General features: G+C 48.0%; 2 protein-coding genes across 20 annotated transcripts in view; one reads left to right on the top strand and one right to left on the bottom strand.

The window, feature by feature from the left end:
* Positions 1–6,753, top strand: part of Anks1b (ankyrin repeat and sterile alpha motif domain containing 1B) — a 1,141,006-nt gene extending 1,134,253 nt beyond the window's left edge. For 10 of the 16 annotated variants that reach the window (XM_047548161.1, XM_047548158.1, XM_047548152.1 and 7 more), the window contains 2 exons: positions 1,527–1,694; positions 4,969–6,753. In XM_047548161.1, the coding sequence (XP_047404117.1) occupies positions 1,527–1,694; positions 4,969–5,079 (279 nt within the window). In that variant the 3' untranslated portion in view covers positions 5,080–6,753. Of the gene's footprint in view, positions 1–1,526; positions 1,695–4,952 lie in introns of all 16 variants that reach the window. The other 6 variants (XM_047548162.1, XM_047548157.1, XM_047548165.1 and 3 more) reach the window with 2 other exon arrangements.
* A 10,921-nt stretch (positions 6,754–17,674) lies between these two features.
* Positions 17,675–23,573, bottom strand: part of Apaf1 (apoptotic peptidase activating factor 1) — a 90,283-nt gene continuing 84,384 nt past the window's right edge. For all 4 annotated transcript variants that reach the window (XM_047548790.1, XM_047548789.1, XM_047548792.1 and 1 more), the window contains 3 exons: positions 23,084–23,209; positions 21,028–21,174; positions 17,675–18,259 (listed from right to left, as the gene is read on the bottom strand). In XM_047548790.1, the coding sequence (XP_047404746.1) occupies positions 18,113–18,259; positions 21,028–21,174; positions 23,084–23,209 (420 nt within the window). In that variant the 3' untranslated portion in view covers positions 17,675–18,112. The remainder of the gene's footprint in view (positions 18,260–21,027; positions 21,175–23,083; positions 23,210–23,573) is intronic.

Below are 23,573 nucleotides of genomic sequence, written 5' to 3'. Positions count from 1 at the left end.
GTGCAGCACAGGCAGTGGAAAGGGCCCTGCTTCTCTGCCGGATGGCCAGCGCTGTCTCCAGGCCTCCACTGTTTGTTGGTGTGTTACTAATGTACTAGTCTGACTCACCCCCAGGGGCAAATACGGCTCTGCGTTCCATTACAGGGACATGAGGAGCGTGCATGCAGGGTACAGTATCTCCAGCATCAGACATCTTTCTCGTAGGGCTGTTAGTGCCTACCAAGTAGCTCAAAATGACCCACACATCCTCTGTCAAACCCAGGGTCAAGCTCAGAGGCATTTTCTCACTTGGTTCCAAAACCAAAAAAAAATTCGTCTGACATTGACCTGAAACAGAATGGGTCCAGGACCCATGGGCCTCTCCCACGTGCCCTCCGTAGGCCATCCTGTATTTCCCTGTCCATCAGTGGGAACAGTCCCCAGTACTTCTCCAGAAACATGGGAATTGGGCTCCCAGAATGCCTGGCGAGGGCGGAAGTGGACAGGAGTGGGCAGGGCATAGTTGCAATATCAGCCAAGGCAGAAGGCTGTTTCTGTGATTTGGAGAAACCATGAAGAAACATGGTAGGATCGTTTGTAGAATGAAAGCTTGAGACAGATGGCGCCTGCTGTCAGTGGTGCAGAGACCTTAACATTTCTTCGTGACCAGTATGCACCACTTCTCTGATGCTCTGCGACCTCAGGGTATTGTGGGAACCCTGCCTCTTTGGGGCCAGACAATGTCATGTCTCCATGAGAGAAGACAGAAAACACAGATATGTGTGGAGAGATGAAGAGAAAAAAGCCAGAAATCATCTTGAGAGAAGGATGGAAGGTCCAAAGCAGAGAACCTTCCACCCAGGTGCAGCTCGGTGTGGCATTCTGACCCGACAGACTCTCCTGTCTCTTGCTGATTTGATGATAAAATATGGAGTGGACCCACAGGGAGAGCCAAAGCCTCAAGAAAGAGACGGATAATTGGCTCTGTTTGAGCACTGTTTGCATGCTTGCTGCTGCAACTGTGAGGCTCCACACCAGCATGACTAATGCCTCTCCCTCAGCCTAAATTAGATTTTGATTGTGTTTTGTAGATGTTCACTGAATCACAGATGTTTGAGGTAAAAAGATCCAAACTTCTCAGGAACACCTCCTGTGGAGTGTGTGGGATCATCCTCACAGGCATGGCTGAAATGCCACCAGTAACCCCTTCCCTTCCAAGTCCTGGGAGCAGACCCGCTGCCCCCAAGGGAGCTCCTTCTGGAGTGGGCTCCTGGGACCAGTGGGCAGAGTGCGGGCCCTGTCTGCCAGGGGTTAATGTACAAGCCTGCTCCTTAGCGCGGCTGTGAATGAGCGGGCCTCCTTGGTGACTGATGCCTGTGAATACCCTTAACAGGACCTGAGTGTCCATAGATTTCCAGTGAATTGCAACAGCTTCCGGTGGAGTAGCTCGAGGTACTGGCTAGTGCACCTCCATGTGTTCCTCAGCCACCTGACCCTTTGTGGTTTCTGGTACACCCATAGTAAATGCCTTCTCCTTTTTCTCACAGAATTTAGCTTACGAAATCATCTTAACACTCGGACAGGCATTTGAAGTCGCTTACCAACTAGCACTACAAGCAAGAAAAGGGGGCCATTCCTCCACGCTTCCAGAAAGCTTTGAAAACAAACCCTCCAAGCCCATCCCCAAGCCCCGCGTTAGCATTCGCAAGTCAGTGGTAAGTAGAAGAGAGAGGCATTCTAGAAACCTCCAGTGAGAGGGAAGGAGAGCTGCGTGGTGTGGGTGCCACTTAGAATTCAGGGCTGGCCCTTCCAGGTCCTTCCCTCAGCCTCCTGCTGGCTGGTGATCGTCCCTGTCTCGGGTCTGGTTCCTTCAAAGTCTTGAAGGACCTTCTCCCTGAACCTGGAGCCTCCAGAGAAAATCACGCTTTCTCTGTCCCTCGCAGCAGCAGCAGGAGGGAGGGCACCGGCTGCCCCAGCTGCCGTCCATGGTGAGCATTACCTGAAGGTCCAGGAAGGCTTGAGGATAGTGCTCCCTGAGGCCGCAGCTGCCATCCCTGCAGGGGGCAAGGCCTCCCACAAGCCCCTGGCCCCCAGGCGATTTCAGAGGCTGACAGTGCGGCTGCCTCTGGTACCCAGCTGGTGAAAGCCAGCTGCTCCAGCATCATATTTGAGAGGCGCGGGTCATGGTCCTGGGCACCTTCCCCTCAGCGACTGAGGCTTCCTGCAGTGAGGCAGCTGCTCTGCTGGGAAGGCGCTGTCCCTCCTCGTCATCTGCCTTCCTCCAGGATGCCTCCCTTCCCTCCCACAGGCTCTGCAGACATCCTGTCCCCGCAGGCTCACATGACTTCATAGCAGTCTCCGCTGGTAGTAGCAACACCCCAAAGCTGGAAGGTTCCCAGCAGCCTCCCACCTGCTTTCTGCTCCAACTGCCGTCCTGCATCCTCAAAACCCCAAGACTTGTACCAGGCCGGCCCCCAGAATGCCCTGCCCTCTCACCCCTGAGTCCTTCCTCTGTACCCCTCCTTCTCCTGCCAGCTCCCAACCCAGAGTCATGGGGAAGCACAGACATTTTAACACTTGCAGAGAAACCCTCCCTTGGTGACCACGTGGCGTCTTGTTTACCACCTTCTTTCAGGCCCCCGTCCTGTCGCAACTCCAGCATCCACAGGGATGACCCCTCCTGCGCCTGGCCTCTGTTCTCTCACACCCCCAGCCACTCACCCCAGCCCTGCACGCGTGGCTGGTCAGCACCAGTAACTGCACCTTCTCTGAATCGTCTTTACTTCAAACACACGCTTGACTCCAGTCCTCCCGCCGCAGCAGCCCCGGCCCACCAGCCCCCACTTCTCTCTCCAGCCCTGACCCACTCCCAGAACTCTAGACCTACTGTGTGTTCAGTGTCCTCTGGGACTTCTGTTGTTTAACAGCCCCCTGAAACGTGGCACGTCTAGGACAAAGTGTTTGATCTCCCCCTCAGAACTGCTTCTCTCTCCATCTTCCCAGCTCAGTGAAGGGCACAACCGTTCACCCTGCTGCTCAACCCAAAAATCTGCCAGCACCTCCATGACCGCCCTCCCCCCACCTCTACATCCAACCCAGGAGCTAAGGCCATTGGCTCCACCCCTGGCACACACTCCAGTCTGGGTGCTCCCCCCACTTCTTCTGCCACTCTTCTAATCCAGGTGCCACCACCTCTCATGAAGCCAGTGCCCACACACCCAAGCCCATCCCCTCCCATCCACCCGTGCTCCAGATACCTGAACCTAGTGCCTCACCATTACCCCCTGGCCCTCAGGCCTTCCTGTTCCTTGAGTATATAACGCTTGCCCTACCTGAGGCCTTGGTGCCACTCTCCCCTCCACCTGGAGTATCATCACCCTGATTTCTGCACAGCTGGCTCCATCTAGTCCTTCAGGTCTCAGTTACATGAAGAAGCTTTTCCCGACCACTCAGTCTGTGGTAACCACACTCAAGCATATTGCCAGCTTTAAATGTGTAGCATTTACTAATTGAGGGAGTTGATTGAGCACCTGCTTATTGCCCATCTTCCTCCACAAGAACCTAAGCTTTATGTGCACAGGGATCTGGTGTGTGTTGTCACCCCAGGGCCAGGCCCATGGCAGGTGCCATCAAGTGTCTGGATGAAGACATGAGGACCTGGAGATAGACTTCACAAGGGAATCCTTGAGAATTATGAGGCCATGAGGTGTCCTGCATGTTTGGGATGGATAGGTTTGTCCATGGCTAGTGCCTCCCTCCAACTTCATCGTGGTCCCCGTAGACTTATTCCAGAAGAGCACAATAGGTTGGGTGCCGTAAGGGATCACAGAATATTCATCTAGGCGCCAGGAAAGAAACCCTGAGATCAACCCTGTGTTGCTTTCCCCTGCATCAGGATCCGGGCCCACAGCTGCCTCAATTCCATCTCCCTCAGCTCCAGTTGCTGGGTAAGAGACAGGCAGGGCTCCCTAAGAACACGTGAAGCCCTCCCTCGGCCTCGCAGAGACACAGTCAAAACACAGGAGAAGGCAGGCCTGGGCAGGCTGTGAAGCTCACGGTCAAAGACTGAAGGAGGCCTCCCCAAGCTCCCCGCCCCAGTGTTCCCGAGCAGGGGCCAGGGCAGGGCAGACTGGAAATGCGGGGCAGAAAGGACAATCAGGGAAGATCCACCCGGGCCCTTCCTCAGAGCTCGCAGCTCAAACCCTACTTCAGGAATGACCTGTTTGACTCAGGTGCAGTGGGACTAATCCACCTTAGAGCATGGCTGGGTTCGGATCAGGGCTCAGCCTGATAGGCCCCCCTGACCTCTTCACCCCAGCTGTGCCCTCCCGTCTCCCACTATGCAAACTGCCTCTGCTTTCCCACGCCTCTGGTCTTGCATGCTGCTCCTTCTCCCTCAATGCCCTGCCTCCCGCCGGTCCTTCAGCTGGCCGGCAACACTGCTCCTGCCAGGATTATTCAGCAGTTCATTGTGTGCCTACTGTGCATGGGTTTCCCAAGTTTGGGGGGGAACTGAACAACAGACAAAATCCGGCCCTCCTGGGCCCGCGCTGTCCTGGAGGGTGAACAGATGGGCGTCAGGTATTCTGGGGAGTAAAGCAGGAGAGCAAGAAAGCTGGGTGCTCTTTTGTCTGGGACAAACAGGTAGGGTTTCTAGGTGGCCTTGGAGCCAAAATGACTCTGGGGGTGCGGCAGGCATCAGAGGAGAGCGACCCCTGGGGAGAGAGGCCGGGGCTGGGCGGTGCTGGGCGGCCGAGCGGAGGACGTTGGGTTTGTTCAGAAGGCTCCCGGCCTCCCTCCGCCCGCACAGCTCGCCTCCCCCGAGGGGCGGCCGGGTCTCACCGCCGTCACCCCGCAGCGCCGCTAAGGTGGAGCCGGGGTCCGGTGGAAGCGCGGGGCGCGGGGCGCGGGCCGAGGTGGGGGTGGCGGCGGCCGCGCACGCGCCCAGCACAGCGCCGGATAACGGGCATCAGCCTTTCTGTTTTAAAGCAGATCGACCCGTCTGAGCAAAAGACTCTGGCCAATCTGCCGTGGATTGTGGAGCCGGGGCAGGAAGCCAAGCGGGGCATTAATACCAAGTATGAAACCACGATTTTCTGATCCCCGCGTCCTCGCGTCCTTGCGGTGCCTTGCCCGCCCGCGGCCGGAGCAGGCTTTCCTCGGCGCCGCCCCAGCCCGGAGGAGGACCGCCCCGCTGGTGGCCGCGCCCCGGGCCGGGGCCCCGGCCGTCCGGGCAGGTCCTCGCTGCACCCAGGGCGGAAACGCAACGACCCCCAGCGCAGCCCCGAGGGCGAGGCCCGGCGCCTGCTTGGCTGGGTCGGGGTCGCCACCTTTTTAAAAAGCGAAGGGGCTCCAATACTGCCTAGAAACCGCGATCTTGGGTTCGGTCTTCACCGTCAGCAGTTTTGAAGGTAAACCCGGAACAGAACCCCCGTGTCGCATCTGTAAAATCATCACACCACCGAGGATCGTTTAATGCAAAAGGACAGAACCACCCCCTGATTGCCAGGAAATTGTTTCCCAGTTTCTATATTTGTGGATTTTATATGTAATCAACTCTGTCAGATGATGAAAAAAACCTTGAAATCTAATGATTGATTCAAAGTTTAACAATGATTTAAAACAGAGAAATTTATTATGCACAGAAAAAAATGTGTCTTGTATTAAATATTTTTATTAAAAGAATGTTTCATTAATGCATTGATAAGAAAACTAGGTTAGTTGTGCGGGATGTTTCTGGTTTCATTTCAAGTAACTCAATTTCTACTACCAAGAGGACTGGCTCAGTTGTGGCGGGATCCTGAGGCCGTCCACCCAGCAGGAGATCCGGCTGGCAGACTGGCGTTGACCAGAAGTGCTGAGCAGCACATGCCTGCAAACATTGTTTTTTTTTTTTTTTAAATCTTCACAGTGTTTTAAAGAACATGTTAAAAAATAATAATAATCTAGGGCTCCTGCTGTCAAGATTTCTGTCCTGGAAACCTTGTTTGAGAAAGGTGTTAATAAAATTCTATTGCAAAAATTTTTTTCTAGAAAAAATAAATAAAAAAAAAGAAATTCCAAAGTAATAAAACTTTTCTTGAAACAGACAAAAAAATAATGTTTGCTTACTATTTGATTAAATAAAATTTACTTACATTTCTTTAAGGTATTTTAATTTTTTTAATGTCTCTGTGGAGTATTTGTATGATATCATAATGTATATTTATGTAGAATCAAATTATATAAACAATACCAATATCATTATAGAAAAATAACATTTTAATGTATATTGTTCTAACGAATCACATTGTGAATCATTTTGAAGTTCATTATAGCGATATTGATAAATTGTGGAATTGTCTTAATGTTTTTTTATTAACTGATATTATTTTAAACCTGAAATTATCAGTTACATTCATCAGTTGGTGAGTTTTGAAAAAGAATAACTAAATTTTATTTCAAACTGATAAATGTATATGGTTTTAGTTCAGTGTTAAAAGAATTTTAATACACTATTAAATTACTTGAACTGAACAGTTCCTTGTATATATTTTGCCTATTCACTGTTGATATGTACGTAGTAAATCGAGAGTTAAATAACACTACAATATGGTACCAAAAGGAAATTGTATAGGAGCAAAGTCAATAGTAGCTTTGCTGAAACAGAAGCATATGAAGCATATGTGTAAATAAGTTTGGGCTTCCAGTTATAAATTTTGTAATTTTTGTCATTATTTATATCCTATAAAAAAAAAAAAAAAAAGCACAGAAAATAAAACAAGTTGTACAGCCGCTGGCGCTTGGCCTCGTTCTGTGAGCACCTTCCACCTCCCTGAGGAGCAGAGCCCGAGGCCCAGCCCCCTGCGCCCACAGCAAGGGGGTTTCTTTTAACTGGCAAAATGTTGAGAAATTTGCTCATTGCTAAGTTCACCCAGTTTGAGAAAGAAACACTGGCCTTTGAAGCCTGAATTTCAGCCAAAAGCCTCCATTATCTTTGTTTAAATATTAAAGTGGATTGTAGGGAGGAATTACCAAAACAAGTTTCTGGAAGAGAAAAGACCCCCTCTCCGGATCCTCTCTATATTAAACGTAGATGGTAGGTTTGGAAAGACCTCGCACACACGTTCACCAGTCCTTTCGTTTTTCCTACAACGTGGGTGCCAGCCCTAAGGCCAGTGTCGGGCCATGTTAGAGCCACGCTGGATTCTGTGGTCAGTGACGCACATGCCGTGTCCTGTGACCTCCAGGCGGTCTCCCGCTGCCTGGTGCAAGTCTGTTTGAGAAAGGCAGCCTTCCTGAAGGAGGCGTTGCCTGGGCTCCTCGCCCCTTTTCTTTTTTGTTGACCAAGAAGCCAGCAAAGGATAGTGGTGACCCTAATATCCTCACCTAAAGCACGTGGCACACGGTGACTGGGACAATTGACTGGAGAGACTACCACAGAGGTGTTGGCAGGATGTAGGGAAACCGCTGGGTGGGACAGCATCCCTGGGCTGGTAGCTGCCTGAGGGGAAGGAGGAAGGTGGTGATATGGCAGGGCTGCCCTCCAGGTGGGGGACACGGACAGCCGCAGTGGCCCTCAGAGAAGAAGCCGGGGATTGAAAGACCCTGAACTCACTCTCCACCCTTGACTCTGCAGGACAGAATAGAGCACAGCATAGAAGGGATTGCAGAACCCGTGTCCTCAGGGCAGAATCTGACACTTTAATAACCGCAGTAACCAGGAGGTAAAAGGCAGAGAGGATCCCTGAGTGATGCTAACATTATTCAAAAAAGGATTTGGATTCATCTAAAAAAAAGGGAAAAGGACTCCAATTACTCCGCTTCATTTTTTCTTATTAAATTCTATTCTCTGATAAATTTGGGTGAATGAACCCTATGGAAATTGCTGCCTAGTCGGTTCATTAATCAGTCACGGAAGTGATTTTTTTCTCAAGACACACCAGTTTTCTCAGGTTGGAACACTTGGGGACAGTGCCAGCACATCTCACGTTTGGATGAGCAGGAGCAGGGGACAGGCTTAGATAAAAGGGCCCGTTCTAGATTCCCCAAAACCCATAAAAATTCACACTTGGACTCCAAGTAACACTGCCCATATTTCTGAAGATCTGGTAAGTGGTCTAGCCGCCAGAGAACTGGGGAGCACGACCTTGTTCAGAGACCTGCATGGAAGGTCTTTTTAAGGCCTCGCCTTTGTGAGTTCTCTTTCTACGCGGGTCATCAGTGGGTGGGTTTCCTACCAACGCCCTCTGATGCTGCAGTGGGCAACCAGCCACAGGCCGGCAGCGTCTGCCCAGAGCTTAGGCCTCGGCTCCTGGTGCCAGCTGCCCACACCTGTCCACCACCATCTGTGCTTCGGGGCAGCCTGGCCAGGGTGTCCTGTGCCCCTGGAGTCCCGCTTCCCAGGGAGCAGCTCCAGAGCAGGCAGGCGCGTGCTGCCAGCTCGCTCAGGCCTTGCCCGATCACCATCCTGCATACTGTGCGACCCCATTAGTGCCCAGGAGCCGGAACTTGCTGTGGTTGAATTCACCCTAAGACTTCAGTGCCGACCAGAGAGTGCCAGTCCCCCCAGTTACCTGCCTTCTGTCTTCATCTCGAGGCAATCTACTTATCGAGAATCCACTGGGTGCTCAGCCTGTGCCCCCGGCCCGGGCTGCTGCTGCTGACAGCCCAGCGGTCCAGACCCCGGCGCTTCCTGCACTGGGCGCGGGCCTCCAGGGAAATCCTGGCTACAGAGCATTTGTATCAAGACAGTTGTTTTTCCCATCTCCAAAACCCCAGAGACCTACGTCTGTAAAAGCTGCACCGGCGTTTAACTTTCCAAGAGTAGTTAGTGACCTGTGATGGATGCAGACATATATCCAGACCAAAACAGAGACCTTCCACTGACCAGCTCCAGCAGGGGCACCCAGCTGAGGTAGCCACTGCAGCAGCCGAGGTGACATCAGGGCTGTCTTAGCTATTTCGCTGCTGTGGCCAAATGATCCGACCAGCACAATCACAGAGGAGGAAAGGTTAATTTGAGGGCTCGAGGTTTCAGAGGTCTTAGTCCACAGAAGGTCGGCTCCATTCCTCAGGGGTCAAGGTGAGCATGGCAGAGGGAAGCAGCTCACATCATGGTGATCAGAAAGCAGAGACTCCAAACTGGGAACACTGCTGATGGCGTAGAAATGAGTGGAGAACCTGCCTCTGTGATTCGTCAGCGCCCAGGCCTCGGAGGTGTGGCTAGTAGAGGCCTCAGCCCGGGTGTGTGGTTCTGAGCTCTGCTGGGGACACTCGGCAGCCAGGGCAAGCTTCCTTCATCCCAGTAGATCCTGGCTTCCCACCAGGCACCGCCCAACCCTCCTTGTGAGGATGTTGAGGGAACTGAATAAATTTGCAGATTAGGATTCCCATTTTTTGGAGGAAGAACCGAACCCCAGGCAGCTAACCAGTAACCAGAGGCTTCCTAGCAAATAGGTCCTTGAGAAGATCAAACCATTTGCTGAAGTCGAGCAGCTGGAAAGTTAGTGCAGCCGGGACTTGGACCTTAGATCCAATGGACACCAGAGTGACACGCACCCCCACACTCCTGAGCCACGGGCCACGCAGCCCACAGAATTAAGTCTGGGGCAGTTTGGAAGAAAGCAAGCGGCAGCTTTGCTGCTAAGCAAGGCCTGTCTCCTGAAACCCAATAGCCAGGAGGAGGAGGAGGCAGAGAGGGTGCCCAGAGAGGTGCGTTCCCTGGAGGAGGAGCACAGGGCCCCAGTTTGCAGACCTGGGAGAGCTGGGCAGGAGAGGAATGGGGTTTGTACGCAGGACAAAAGGTAATCATCGTGCCGTTTACGAAGCCCTACCTCCCAGGCCTGCCGTGCTCTGTGCCTCCCTGGAGCCCTGCACTTCGGGCAGCGCGTTCCCCACCTGACAAGGCCCTGAGAGGCCGCATCTCTTCAAATGGAAGGAAAAGGAGGAAGGGGGAGAGGGAATCAAGATGGCAAGAGAAAGCAGGCATACCACTGAAACAGGGCCAGCCGCTAATTTGCAGTGACCCCCAGAGGAGTTTCCGAGTAGAAACAGGCTTCCCCGAGAGAGAGGTGACAGCAGGGCACCCACCTTCCCCGCCCAGGGCTGGAGTCCTCGGAGAACTCAGAGCAGGTTGGGCAGAGGCCATGTGCTGGCAGAGAGAAGGCACCCCCAAAACTCTGCTGTCCACCTGGCTCCTATCAGAGTGGCCCAGGCTGCTCTTTTCAAAGAGCACATCTATGGGCATGCGGTGGGGTCATCAGACCACCAAAGTAGAAGCTTCTCAGGAGCAGAGAAGAGCGCCTGCCGTCTTCCCCGAGGGCTCAGGACTGACGCGTCTACCCTGGCGCAGGTGAACGCGTGAGATGAACAACCAACTAAACGCAGGACTGAAATGCCGCTCGCGGACCCTCTAGCTCAGAGACCTCAGGCAGGAGATCAGGCACTGTTTCCAGGAAAGGCGGATGGCCAGGGGCTGGACCCCCAGGTCCCTGCTTGGCTGTGGGTCCTAGTGACCTAACCTCTCTGTGTCTGTCTCCATACCTGCCAAAGAGGGGTAGCTAAGACCTTGCAGCGCTGTCATGAGATTCTGTTAAATACTGTGGCCAGTGCCTGGCCCGGGCGTGGACCCTAACAGGCCCTCAAAACACCCCTTTCCTCAAAGCTCCCCTTTCCTTCCTCCTGAGCAAGATCTGTTTTGTCTCAGAAAGTTACTTGGTAGCAAGTAGGGCCAGAAACTCAAGGCAAAGGGTCTAGAATGGCTGCAAACTGAAGGTGAATCAGAAATAAGATCATCTCCAAAACCATCACGTAAGCCAGTGCTGAAACCCAAGCCTGTGACTCCCAGACCACGTTCGTCTGCCAGGAGACCCAGGAGAAGTCCACGCTCAACTGTATCTGACACCCCACCTCCAGCCCAGCAGGTCTGGGCCTTTCTGTAAAGAAAATCAGGTTTGGATTCTCGTCCCAGCTGTTACTGGTTAGCTGCCTGGGGTTCGGTTCTTCCTCCAAAAAATGGGAATCCTAATCTGCAGATCTACTCAGCTCCCTCACTGTCCTTGGCTGGAGGGTGCCTGGTGGGAATCCAGGGTCTACTGGACGAAGGAAGCTGCCCTGGCTGCCGAGTGTCCCCCAGTCGCAGCAGAGCTCAGAACCACACCCTGAGGCCTCAGCTAGCCACGCCTCCGAGGCCTGGGCGCTGGGGAATCCCGAGGCGGGCTACTCGATTCTGTGCCACAGCAGCGCTCCCAGTCTGGAGGGCCTGGCCTCATAGGGGAATTGACACAGAGCCCCGGCCACTCATTTTTCTTGAATCATCATCAAAATGAAAATGTCCCAGCTTTAGTCCTCTCCGGACACCGTCTCAGAATCAAGTCATCATGATGCCACACGCCTCCAAAGGCCTGGCTCTGAGGGATCCCACCCTGATGGAACCTCCGGCCCCTTCCAGGTGGACATACACGGTGCCACTCCCAGCCCCGAAGCAGCCGCTGTCCCCGTTCAGGCGTCTTCATAACCGAGTGGTGCCTCCGAGTCCTCGGGGAGGAGCTCTGAGCAAGGGATCTGCTGCAGTGACGATCTTCAGACACTAGAATTATTAGAAATCGTTTTCCCCTTCTCTAAAGGTCGGTAAGTAAATCATACTATAAAATATTCGTTGAATAACACACATCCATACCTGCTGGTAGCCGAAGGCTCTGGGGATATGTTTATTCATGTCCTGTAACTTGGTAGCAGACCTCATGTATCCAAGCGGAGTTTGACTTTCCCCTAATGATGTTTCACAGTAAAAAAACACCAAATTGAAACGAGAAGATAAAGAAAAGGCTGGTGATAGTCTACACTCGATGGGACAGCCTCGTGATGTCCCGGCGCACCCAGGAACCTCGGGCATTGCGTGGATGTTTACGGAGGCGTTGGCTGCAGGTCAGGCTGTGTGAGACTCTGGTACAAAAGGTCGGCCAGGTTCTCAAGGAGGCTGTGAGAGGAGGCCCCCAAGAGGGAGGCAGACAGTTTCACGGCAGCAGAAGCCACGGTGGAGGAAGAGGGTGCTGCAGCGGGAGGGCCGGTCCTCAGCCCTCGAGGTCATCTCAAAGAATATAGGATAAAGGTAAGAAGTTGAGAGAAAAAGTGAAATTGGGGTTGGGAGACACAGAAGAGGAGAGAGAAGTGTGCGCACAGAGCCACGGAAGCAAGAGAGCAGGAGCCGGCCAGCCTCGGTTCACAGACGTGGAGGCGCGACTGAGGGTCAAACAGAGCAGCTCAACAAGGTGGAGATGGGCACTCGGGACGGGTCACACAGAAGGGCAGGCAAGGCGGCAGCATGGCCGTCGGGGACTGTCCGCGATGTGGTGCAGATCACACCACGCGGCCCGCAGTGTGCTTTCGAGGTGCGAGTCGTCACTCAAGTACTCTGCGAGCTCTGTCTCATCAAATTCTTACGACAGCCCCGAGGAGCAGTTGATGCTCGCCATATAGATGACTGCTGGTGGCTTCTTGTTTTCTTATTGTGCCTTGTCCCCATCCCCCAACAGCTAAAATGTAGTTGCTTTGTGCGCCACTTCACATAGTGCCCGGTGCTATTGTAGTAGACGTTGGTGACATCCAGGACAGACAGTTGGACAGATAAAGGAACCTGCAAGGTGGCATTGAGCTGGGCAGCCCAGGCCACTCCGCACTCACTACGCTTCCCACGCTGACCCGAGACTGTCAGCTCCGCGGGCCCTTTTGGCGTCTCCTTAACCTCCAGTCTCGGCCACCTGCCTTTCCATCTACCCCCGCTTCACAGCTTATTTCATCCGGCCCTGTGGTGTTAGGTGCCCTCCGTTCTCTATTTCAGCCTCATATTTCCGTCTCCAGCATGGAATTTTCTCGTGAAGTCCAGACCCTTTTATCCAGTCACCTACTCAACACCCTGACTCGGATGTTTAATTGGCACCTCAAACTTACCATGTCCAAAACCTGCTCCTTTCATAGACTTCACCTCAGTTGATGGCAACTCCGTCATTCTTCTGGTTGAACAGGCCAAAGCCTTTCATAGCCTTCACTATTAAAAAAAATACCTGAGGGTTGGGCACGGTGACACACACCTGTGATCCCAGTGACTCGGGAGGCTGAGGAAGGAGGATTGCAAGTTCAAGGTCAGCCTTAGCAACTTAGTGAGGCCCTAAGCAACTTATGGAGACCCTGTCTCTAAATAAAAAATGAAAAGGGCTGGGGATGCGGCTCAGGGGGTAAGCATCCCGGGGTTCAATCCCTGGTCCCAGACTCACCCTTACAGCTTCATGTATGGCCGTCAGGGATGCTTGAGGGACTCTGAACCTACCACGTGCTGCCTGGCCTCCAGGCTTTCTTTGACTCTCGGTGGAAGAGTCCATGATCCTGTAACTCACATTCTGCAGGCCTACAAAGCCAGCAGCACGTGGCTGATGCCCAGGTCTGTCCCCTGTGTGAATTGTTTCAGGGACCATTTGAATGATGGCTGAAGCCTTTCAGTGCCTTGATGGCTGAACCCAGGAAAATAAATCCCAGGGAAACAATTCCCTAGTCAGTTCAAGGGAGAACACCACCCCAGGGCTCTCAAAGGAAAATCTTTGAAAGTTTATACTTTTGCACTGTGAGCCTATGGGGGATGGAGCCTTGCTGACTCCTGACACACCCTCCAGACATCTTTCCCGTTTTCCCAGTGCAAGTTACTTGGCTTCTTTTCATTGGTGCTGATCTCTTCAGCAACTGTATTCTTTTTCCTTGACCAGAACTTTACACTTGATTCTTTTCTGGCCAAATTACAAGCTTTCCAAATTTTTCTGTTCAACTTTTTGCTCCCAATTCTCTGTGTAGATCTGGTGACAAGTAGCCAGCAATACCCACCCCACTGTCTGTAAGCTGTACTGACTTGAAATTGCCACTGGATAAACTCGTCAGTCACCTTTAAGCTCAACCTCCCACAGTCTCAGGGCATGGGCTAAAGGAAGCCAAATTCTTTGCCACAGCTTTATGTGGGTGGCCTCTAAGTCCAATTCCCAACAGACTCCTGTCCACTTGAAACCTCATGAGCACCAGGAACCTTTACTGTCTGCATTTTTATTAGCGTTCTGAGTCCTCACCAGAAATGTCCACTAAGCTCTTCTTCAGCATTCTGGCTTTTCTCCAGCCCACTCCTCCAAACTCTTCCAGTTTAAACTCCTGCAAACCAATTCCAAATGTTCCTGAACCACATTGTCAAGTACAGTCACAGCAACAACCGCATCCCTGATATGAACTTTCTATGTTAGCTTTCCATCACTGTTATAAAAAACAAAACAAAACAAAACGAAAAACCGAGATAACTTAAGAGGAGGAAAGACTTACTTTGGCTCATGGCTGCAGTCCATGGTTGCTTGGCTCAGCACTGTACATCATGGTGGTAACGTGGGGTGGAGGAGGCCATTTCACCTCTTGGTGGCTAGGAAGTAAGAGACCAGAAGGGGTGGGAGCCCCATATTCCCTTCCAGGCAGGCCCCCAGTGACCTAATTTCTGCCAATAGGTCCTACCCACTCAAGGTTCCACCCCCTCCCAACCGCGCCACCTGGTGACCAGGCACGAACACCTGGGCCTGTGGGGTACACTTCAAACTACAGCAGCGTCTCTCCCTCCACCCTTACCCAGCCATCGGCCATTCCCACCAACTCTTACCCAGAATGCGACTTGCTACCGCCTCTACTGCCGTCCTCATCTGACCCAGCTTCATTCTGCTCAGATGATTACAAAGCTTCTCGCAGGCCCCATGTCCCTCGCCCCTCCCTGTCCCCCTCTTAATTGAGTCCCACTGCCAGAGTGATGAAGCCACAGTTGAAGTCTCATCACCCCATCACTCAAGCTCGCATGCTGGCTCCTTCTCAGAGTCAAAGCACGTCCCGACAGGGCCCGGGGTCCTCCTCAGTGTGCCCCACTGCCTCTCTGCTGCCACTCCTGCCATGTCCCTCCCACTCCTCTCCAGCCACCCCAGCGTCCTTGCCTCCTGAAACACACCCCACTCTGAAGCCTGCGCGTCCGCAGCCTCACTCTGGATTGTCCCCAGACGCAGGCATGACTCAGCTCCTCGCCCCTCATGTCTGCACTCGTGTCCCGGTGGCAACTACGCACAACCACACCCTCCCCTGAACTTACACCACGTGATTGGCTGTAGCTTCCACTCTCCACGGCTCCCAGCGGCAGCAGTACAAGCAAGTACTTTGTTTTGCTCACTCTGTATCCCCAGTACCTACACCAGTGCCAGGCACGTGGTGGATCTCAATACATATTACGGAATGAATAAGTGAAAAATGAGTGGGCGAGTCAATGAATCCTCCTCTTCTCTACAGGCTCTTCTCTGTGCCAGCTGCACTGAGCAGCAACCATCACGGACACACACCGAAGGGACATACAGAAAATTTTGCTAGAACTGAATTACACATAGTTGACAAAGCAAAGATGGAAAGGCTGATGGATTTAGCTTGATCTTTCACATCAGTCTTCTAATCAACAGATAAAAGACAAGCAAGGAGTCTGAAACAGGCCAAAATGTTTTTTCAAAAAATTCTAGGAATTTTATTTTTATAATTTTTTTTTAAAAATTCATGTTTTAAAATGTATTCCAAGGCAAAAAAAATGTATACATTATATTATAAATACAAAGCTAACAGGTTTCAAACAAGACACATTCAATATAAAAACATTTTTACATATACAAAGTCCAATGTAATTTCACATACAAAATAATAAATCAGGGAAAATGTTTAAAAATGTTTATCTGCAACTACATCCAAATCCTCCTCATGACCAACTCCACGAGCTGCAATTCAAGTCACAGGTGTCTCTTCTTTCCTCACAGTATCTCATCTTTCTTCCCATTTTTCTTTTTAATTTCTTTTAAATATTAAGACAAAGGCCAATCAAGACTTAAAAAGTTGATGTTTCTTGCTATATGTTAGCAGTCAAGTGGCTTTTAATTCCAAAAGTCAATTCTCATATTCCAAACTATAGATGAGAGGAACCCTTAAACATGAAAATCAAATTATACCTTGGATATTCTAAGCAAAACATTATTTACCAAAATTTCTTATAAAATTAAGATTTTTCACTTATCACATTTGCTTAAGTCACAGTAAGCCTATAAACTAGTTCTTCAACCTATCAAAACACAAAAAACTTTCTTAACAATGTAAAAGATTTTATTCACTGTATTGTATTTACAGTTTCTGCAAATGTTCATATATGAATATCTAATCTAAAATACATCTCTCTACTCACACATCATCTACTAATATGCACCAACAGCAGAAATGGGTTTGTTGCTTATTTACCAATACTCATTTATTAGTTCCTGTTACAGAAACAAAAATCTTTGAATTTTGATTATTTTTATACGAAAACCACATCCCTTATTAACTTGCATCCACTGCCCATAATAACATGTTTAGATTTAAAATTCAGTTAAAGTTCCTAATCAGAAGGTTAAAAAAATAGCCAGCAGCAGAGGCTGGTGAACTTTTTCCATGTCCAAAGCTATTTTTCCCGGCTACTCAGGAGACTGAGGCAGGATTACTTGAGCCAGGGAGTTGAAGGTCAGCCCAGGTAACACAGCAAACCCATCTCAAAAACAAACAAACACAAAGCTCCTGCATTTCCTGGCTAACTTCCCAGGGAAGTGGGGTAGAGAAAGGGATGCAGGAGGGAGGATGGGAAGCAAAGGAAAGCAGGGAGTGAGGGAGAGCAGGGAGGAGGACGGGAAGGTAGGAGCTGAGATCCTCCACAGTGACAGGGACCCTTCCAGAACTGCACGGAATTGCACAGAAAATCAGAGAGAACTCCTGAAACTCACAAAGAGAACAGCTCCAACAACACCATTTACCTAAAAGTAAATGGAATCAGAAGAAAATTATGTTTTGCCATTTCACATTTCTTAAGAAAGTATTATTAAAACTTGTGATTAATATTGGCCCATTTACTTGTTTTCCAAAGGAAAGTGTTTAGAGAACAAAACTTAAACCTCCCTATGTGTGTTACAAAGCCATTCAAAAAGTGACTCTGTAAGGCTTGTGAATGGAAATACGTAGTACCCAAGTCAGCATTCTGCTTTAAAGAGTAATAAACGCAGATGAGTTAAAAAAAAAAAAAAAAAAGAAAAGAAAAAGAAAAATTGGCCCATTTACAAACATTTAACTAGGGAATAACAGCTTTAAAAGGAAAAAAGTGAAGATCAAGAAAGGCCAAGTTCAGTTGTGTAAGAAGTAAAAAAGCCGCAGAGAGCAGGACAGCACCCAACTCAGACACTGGCTCCTGGAGTCCAGTTATGGCAGGGGGCTGCCATCAGCCACAGGAAGAGAAAGGTAGGCCATGAACTCTACTCTCTAACACATAATTTTTGCTTCACAGAAAGAACTGAGGAAATCCAACACTCATTATTGAGTTAAAGGAAATGTTTCAAAGTATACACAGAGACACCTTATTTTTAAAGCAAATTTAAGGAGTACAAATAAGTTCCAAGATAGTATTTGGGAGCACTATACCCCCTGGGGGTTAAGTGTGGTTCAGAAACCAGGCCACTGTTACCCTGAGGCACAGCCTGCATAATGACAGTATTAAATAAATATAGATTCTTCAAATTATTCTCATTAATTGGCCAGGCACAGTGGCACACACTTGTAATCCCAGCGGCTTGGGAGGCTGAGGCAGGAGGATTGAGAGTTCAAAGCCAGCCTCAGCAAAAGCGAGGCAATAAGTAACTCAGTGAGACCCTGTCTCTAAATAAAATACAAAATAGGGCTGGGGATGTGGCTCAGTGGTCTAGTGCCCCTGAGTTCAATCCCTAGTACCCCCACCAATTATTCTCATTAATTATACCAACTAATTTGAATGCATCAAGAATGAATTTTACTGACAGTACAACAAGGTATCTATTTACATTTTCATTTGCATCTTAAGGACAAATTATTAATGATGATTATAAAAAATAAGATTAAAGGTGTGTTCATATGGGAAAAAGCTGCACTAATATTACTCATCTAATTACAGACACTTGTAATGAATGCAATACTGCAAAACAATTCACAGCTTTACAAAAAGTTAATAGTTTAGAATTTTTTCCAATGCAAAATTTAAAATAGTTTAACTTACATATTCTTAACCATTTTACTCTAAAATCTGTAAAATATATAAAATACCAAGATTGTCAACAGTCACATATGTTTTGAAGTCTGGGGACACGTGTATTTTCTTAAGATTGGTTCCATTTGTGTAGAAGGTCTGCAAGGACTCCCCTGTCTCCACATTCCACCACTGTTCAGAAAAAAGATAAAATTCTCGTTAGGCTGGTGATTACAATACACGACAGTTCATAGTGCCAGGCAGATCCTTTGCCCCATCGCCTCCTAACTCCAAGGCACAAGCAAACAGCAGGAAAGAAGCCCAGGATTTACAGCTGAAGACGGTATCAACCTGTCCCAGTCCATGAAAGGTACAGCACCAAGAATGAACCGTGACGTAAACTTACTGACTTTGGGTGACAATGTGTCAACACAGGTCTATCAATTGCAAAGAACGCACCATCTGTGGTGGGGACGCTGACAGTGGGGAAGCTGCACATGTGTGGACAGGCGAACGTGGGAAATCCCGGTGATGAGGTGTGACTTACTCCCATCGTACAGATGAAGAAAACTGAGACTCAGAGAGATGGAACAATCTTGTGCAAGGTCACAAGCTAATGAATGGCACAGCCAGTCTCTGAACTCAGCCAGTCTGTCCCCAGCCCACTCTCCCAACCACGACACTGCTGCCTCTAAGTCAAGGCGTGCCTTCATTTATCACCATGTTCCCCATTTCAGATCAGCATTTTTTCCTCAGGAGTATGAATTAATGTGAATTTCTTGCTATTTTAACAGTATATACTCTGTAGCATAATTTAGATAAAGGCGATCTTATTTTTTCACTTATAAATAGAAGCAATTTTGAAAGTTAAAAACTTTTTAGCTACTGATACCTACTTTATCTTACTGGCACTCAACTTATATAGCTTGGACTCTTTTTAAAGTGAGCAGACTCAAAAGGCCTAATTTCTTGGCCACTACAGCAGCTGTTGCTTTTTACTTTTAATCTGTTCTGTGCTTTTGGATAGTCTCATTAGCATGCTGGGTAGATGCAGGCTGGGCTATAACATAATTAGTTTAACCATGCCAGTAATCAAACCAGAAGGCAAACGCAGCCTGATCGCCACTTAAATATACAGACTAAATATACAGGCTGTACTTTTCTTTAGCCTTAAGACACAACCCCTGCAGCACACAGATCTGTTCTACTGCTTTATTTCAAAATTCTCCAAGAACTCTGCAAATTTGGTCATTGATCTTTATAAGACCTTAAAAGTCAGATGCACAATTATGTGACAGCATTCATGGGGCTCAGGGAATCGAATGGCACGGTGTCTAGAAGCTTGGTGTCCAAAGACTGAGCTGCTTTCAGGAACTAACGTGGTTGAAAACTCTCAGCTCTGACACAGAGGCAGCAATGCCCCTCCTCTAGGCACCGTCCTCAGAGGCAACCAGAGTCACAGTCACCTTTACACCGAAGGAGGACAGGGGGTCATGGCTCGGGATCCCTAATAACTGAATGAAGGTGTGCCCCAAAAGACGCAGGCTAATGCAGCCCTAACACTGACAGAATGGTATTTCCAATGCAACTCTGTAAAGGGATCATAACCCATAGCCTTTCATAGAGCTAAACACTGTCACCTAATCTATCTTTTCTGCAAGCTAGATTTTTTTGTTGAACAAATCTGCAATGATATGGGTTCCATATAACCAAAAACTTCATTCCAATATTTCTGAACACCTATATTCTGTTAGACAGTCAGAATCAGTGACAGTTGACTGTTTTCAGTAAGAAATAGCAGTAGCTATGGGATCTATTTTAAATGAAAAAGCTGGAAGAATGTTCAAGTGATCAGTACAATATACAGTTTCACCCTCTACCCCATTCAGAAGTAAACCGCTGGGCTGGGGTTGTGCCTCAGGGTAGAGCACTTGCCTAGCACAAGTGAGGCACTGGGTTCAATTCTCAGCACCTCATAAAAAATAAGCAAACAAAATAAAGATATTGTATGCAACTACAACTAAAAGTAGATTTAAAAAAAAAGAAGTAAACCGCTGTTCAAAAGACCCCTCAAGCTTCTCTCTCCACATGAGCCTCTGCGAACTCCTGCCAGCAGCCACATGCCAGACCCTCCTGCACTTTAGGGGCTTTATTCATCACCTGCCTCCCCACAGACTGTTAGCTGCTCCTGGGGAGGAACAAAACGGAACAAATGCGCCACACAGTAGTACCTGAGCACACAGTGGGCGTGGAGCACAGTCTTACTGAACGGATGAATGATTAGATGCAAACACCAAAAAAGGACCTTGAAGCACCACAGCATTCAAGCCATGGCCCCAAGAGGCACTGGTACCCCTGCAGAAGCCAACCTGCTGGAGAAAACTGAGGAGAAGACCTGGGTGTGCGTCGCAGCCCTTCTGCTTGCTAATCATGGGTTTTCAGGAAAGTCAAAACCTCCACAAAATTCAGTATGCTCTTCCATAACCAAGGATGATAAGATTTAAGCTTCACAAAACTAACTAGGGAGGTGATGGAAGTAACACATTTTAAGAACTGTACAGAAATATGCTATTATTATTGTTGTTATTGTGACTGTTACTGAAGAAAGGAAATTTCTTAACTATTTTTAAAAGAATTCTAACCACAATATTTAATAATGAGTGACATGGAAGTAAAATCAGGTTGAACACCCCACTTGCTAGTCATTCTGATCATCTAGATCTGGGTGGGCTGGTAGGAGAGCTCAGGACTGAGACCATCTCTCACATTGTCACCAGTGCCTCCAAGAGCCCGAGTAAGTACCCTTGCTGACCTCAGTCTCATCACTGCAAAACGCTAAGGGCAACTGCCCTTTCACTCTGCTGCATTGCAGGAGCCAACTAGAAACAGGAGTGGAACCAGCTTGGAAGAAGGGCATAGGCGATTCTTCCCTTTCACGATCCTGAAGGGAGGATGCTTACCTTAAGATGTCCTCCAGCAGAGACAAGCATTTTGCTGTCTGGAGAAAAGTAAAGGTCGGTCACCCAGCCTCCATGGGTAGCAGCTCCTTCTTCTACTGAAATCGGAGCACAGGAGTGAAGAAGCTCGCCATTTGAGACGTTCCATATCTATGTAACATGACACACAGTCCATTAACAGGGTTACCCAGAAGCTTCTCTAGTTTTAAAATATATATTCACATCTCCAGGATATATTGGAAATATTTCTTAAACAGCAAAAGGATAGAGTGACTGATTAAAAAGCTGACCCTAATTAAAAGAGGGGGCTAGGGGAATAGCTTGGTAGTATTACTGAGCATGTGCTTAGTGTGGACAAGGCCCCGGCTTCAGTCTAGCACAGTGGGGAAAAGAAAAAAGAAAAAGAATAAAGGGAGGTGCAAGAAATAACAAAAGAAGCCATATAAACTACATGGAAAAAAAAGGTCCAAGAGCTAACACCAAATGCTGACAAATACCATTCAAACATCTAGAGTATGTAAGTCCTTGTGAGGTTCTAAATACATATATTCTAAGATTATTGTACTAGAGTCTTAACGACAACCTAGTCATTTACAGATGATGTCCATTTATTTCCTGTGATACTTAATACACAATAGTGAAATGCACAAGAGAATGAAAAAAAGAAAGAGGCATACATAGCAAAAGGAAATAGTTAAATCATTTGCGAATGTCTTCCCAGAAAATTCAAGAGAAGTAAGTGGAAAAGAGCATAAGGAATTCAGTAAGATATCTATATATAATAAATATAGCTAGATATAATACATATATCTAGATAATATACATCTAGCTATTTTTGTATATGTACAAAAATCAACCATGTTCCTACATTATGATTAATCAAGTAGAAAAACAAAATTTTATTTAGAAAATGTACCAGAGAAAGAATTTTAAATAACATTTGAAATTTTAAGAGCCTTTAGGGGTTTCTGAAAAATGGAATGCTATCTCAACTTGTAAATCTTACAAGCCTTTCATCTAACGATGAGAACTCAAAGCACAAGCAATGTTCCCACAGTAGCCTGCCACTTCAGCTGGCATAGGATTTATGTGAATGGGATAGGATAGAAGTTGGTTCCATATTCCTTAATTTTACTGGAAATCCTATCTGATTACACCTCTATTCCTGAAAATTCCATGCTCTCCAATTCCTCTGCATTATATGGCTACTCCTTGAGTTTTAAATCCTTTGTTTAAAAAAAAAAAAAAGAAAGAAAAAAAGTGCTCCCCATATACACAGATTGCCAAGCAGCCATTCCAATACCCACGTTTTCCCCATATCTGTCCAATTCTTCTAACACCATCAAATCTGACTGCTTTTCCATGATTTCTGATCTTTCAGCATGTAATACTTTCCATATTGTACTGTATTTCCATAGACATGAAGATTGTCTCCCAGAAAGATTTTTTCCTAAATAAAAGTGGCACAGTTTATATGTGTATCTTAAGCATTGCAGGGTGGTAAAATCTGGCCTATCATGTGGATTCTACCTCAGTAAGGAGCCCTTCAATGCCCAGAATTACAGAAATGTGAACCTCTGCACTGTTCAATTAATGAAGAAGACCAAGGACTGCAACAAACTACACTGTAAATGTTGACTAACTGGTAAAGCACTAAAGAGATCTTTTCTTTGAGCAATCAAAACCAGCAGAATTTGCAATTCATTTATAACTCAGACAATGATTTACAAAATTACTTCCCTCAAATTTTGACACTAAAAACAACCTTTAATTCAAGTCCAAAAATTAAGATGAATCACTCTCATCTAATGGCAGAGAACCAGCTGCAAATAACTAGGGCATTTGCCTCCTCATATACACAGGAAATGCCTCAGTCTAACTCCAAAATGAATTCTTTCCTACAGTGGAGGCAAAGGCACAAGAAACGCAAAGAATGCCTCATCCAATCAGAACCCCAAGGCTGTGCCTGCCTGTCCCATTATCAAAGGTCCCCCACATGGTGAAGAGTGACAGCCCAAGCTACAAGAGGAGCACTGCTCTCGTGTAGCCAACACCCTACCCTGATTTCTCCATTGTCATCTCCAGTTGCCAGCAGGGAACTGTCCACAGAGAAGGCGGAGCAGCGGACACAGCCATTGTGGCCTTTCAACTCATGAAGAGGGGAAGGGAGTTCAAAGTTCCAAATCTGGAAGGCAATTATGATTGTTTAGGAATGATAAACTAAAACATAAGCGTCTGCAAACCTTGCCTTGAGTGCTATTCAGTCATAACCCAAATCACAAGGAAGTCTGAACATTTGGCAATGCATACACTTTAAAGAAATGCCCAAGCTCCAACTTGCAGCCCTATTAATTTTTCTGAGTTTCCCTTTAATTACCCAAGTTAAATTCAATACAAGGACAAAAGTCTTATCTTCCTCATCTTTAGACAGAAGAAAACAAATCAGTTAAGAACAGTCTTGTGGAGTGAGGGAGACCTGAGTATTAGTACTGGCTCCTTATGACTGAGGACAACTCACATAAGCTTCTCCAGCTTCAGTTTCTACATCT

This window comes from Sciurus carolinensis, chromosome 4 (assembly GCF_902686445.1).
Source record: "Sciurus carolinensis chromosome 4, mSciCar1.2, whole genome shotgun sequence".
Lineage (NCBI taxonomy): Eukaryota > Metazoa > Chordata > Mammalia > Rodentia > Sciuridae > Sciurus > Sciurus carolinensis.
The sequence above is the reverse complement of the archived record's forward strand: the minus strand, read 5'-3'. Positions and strand labels throughout refer to the sequence as shown.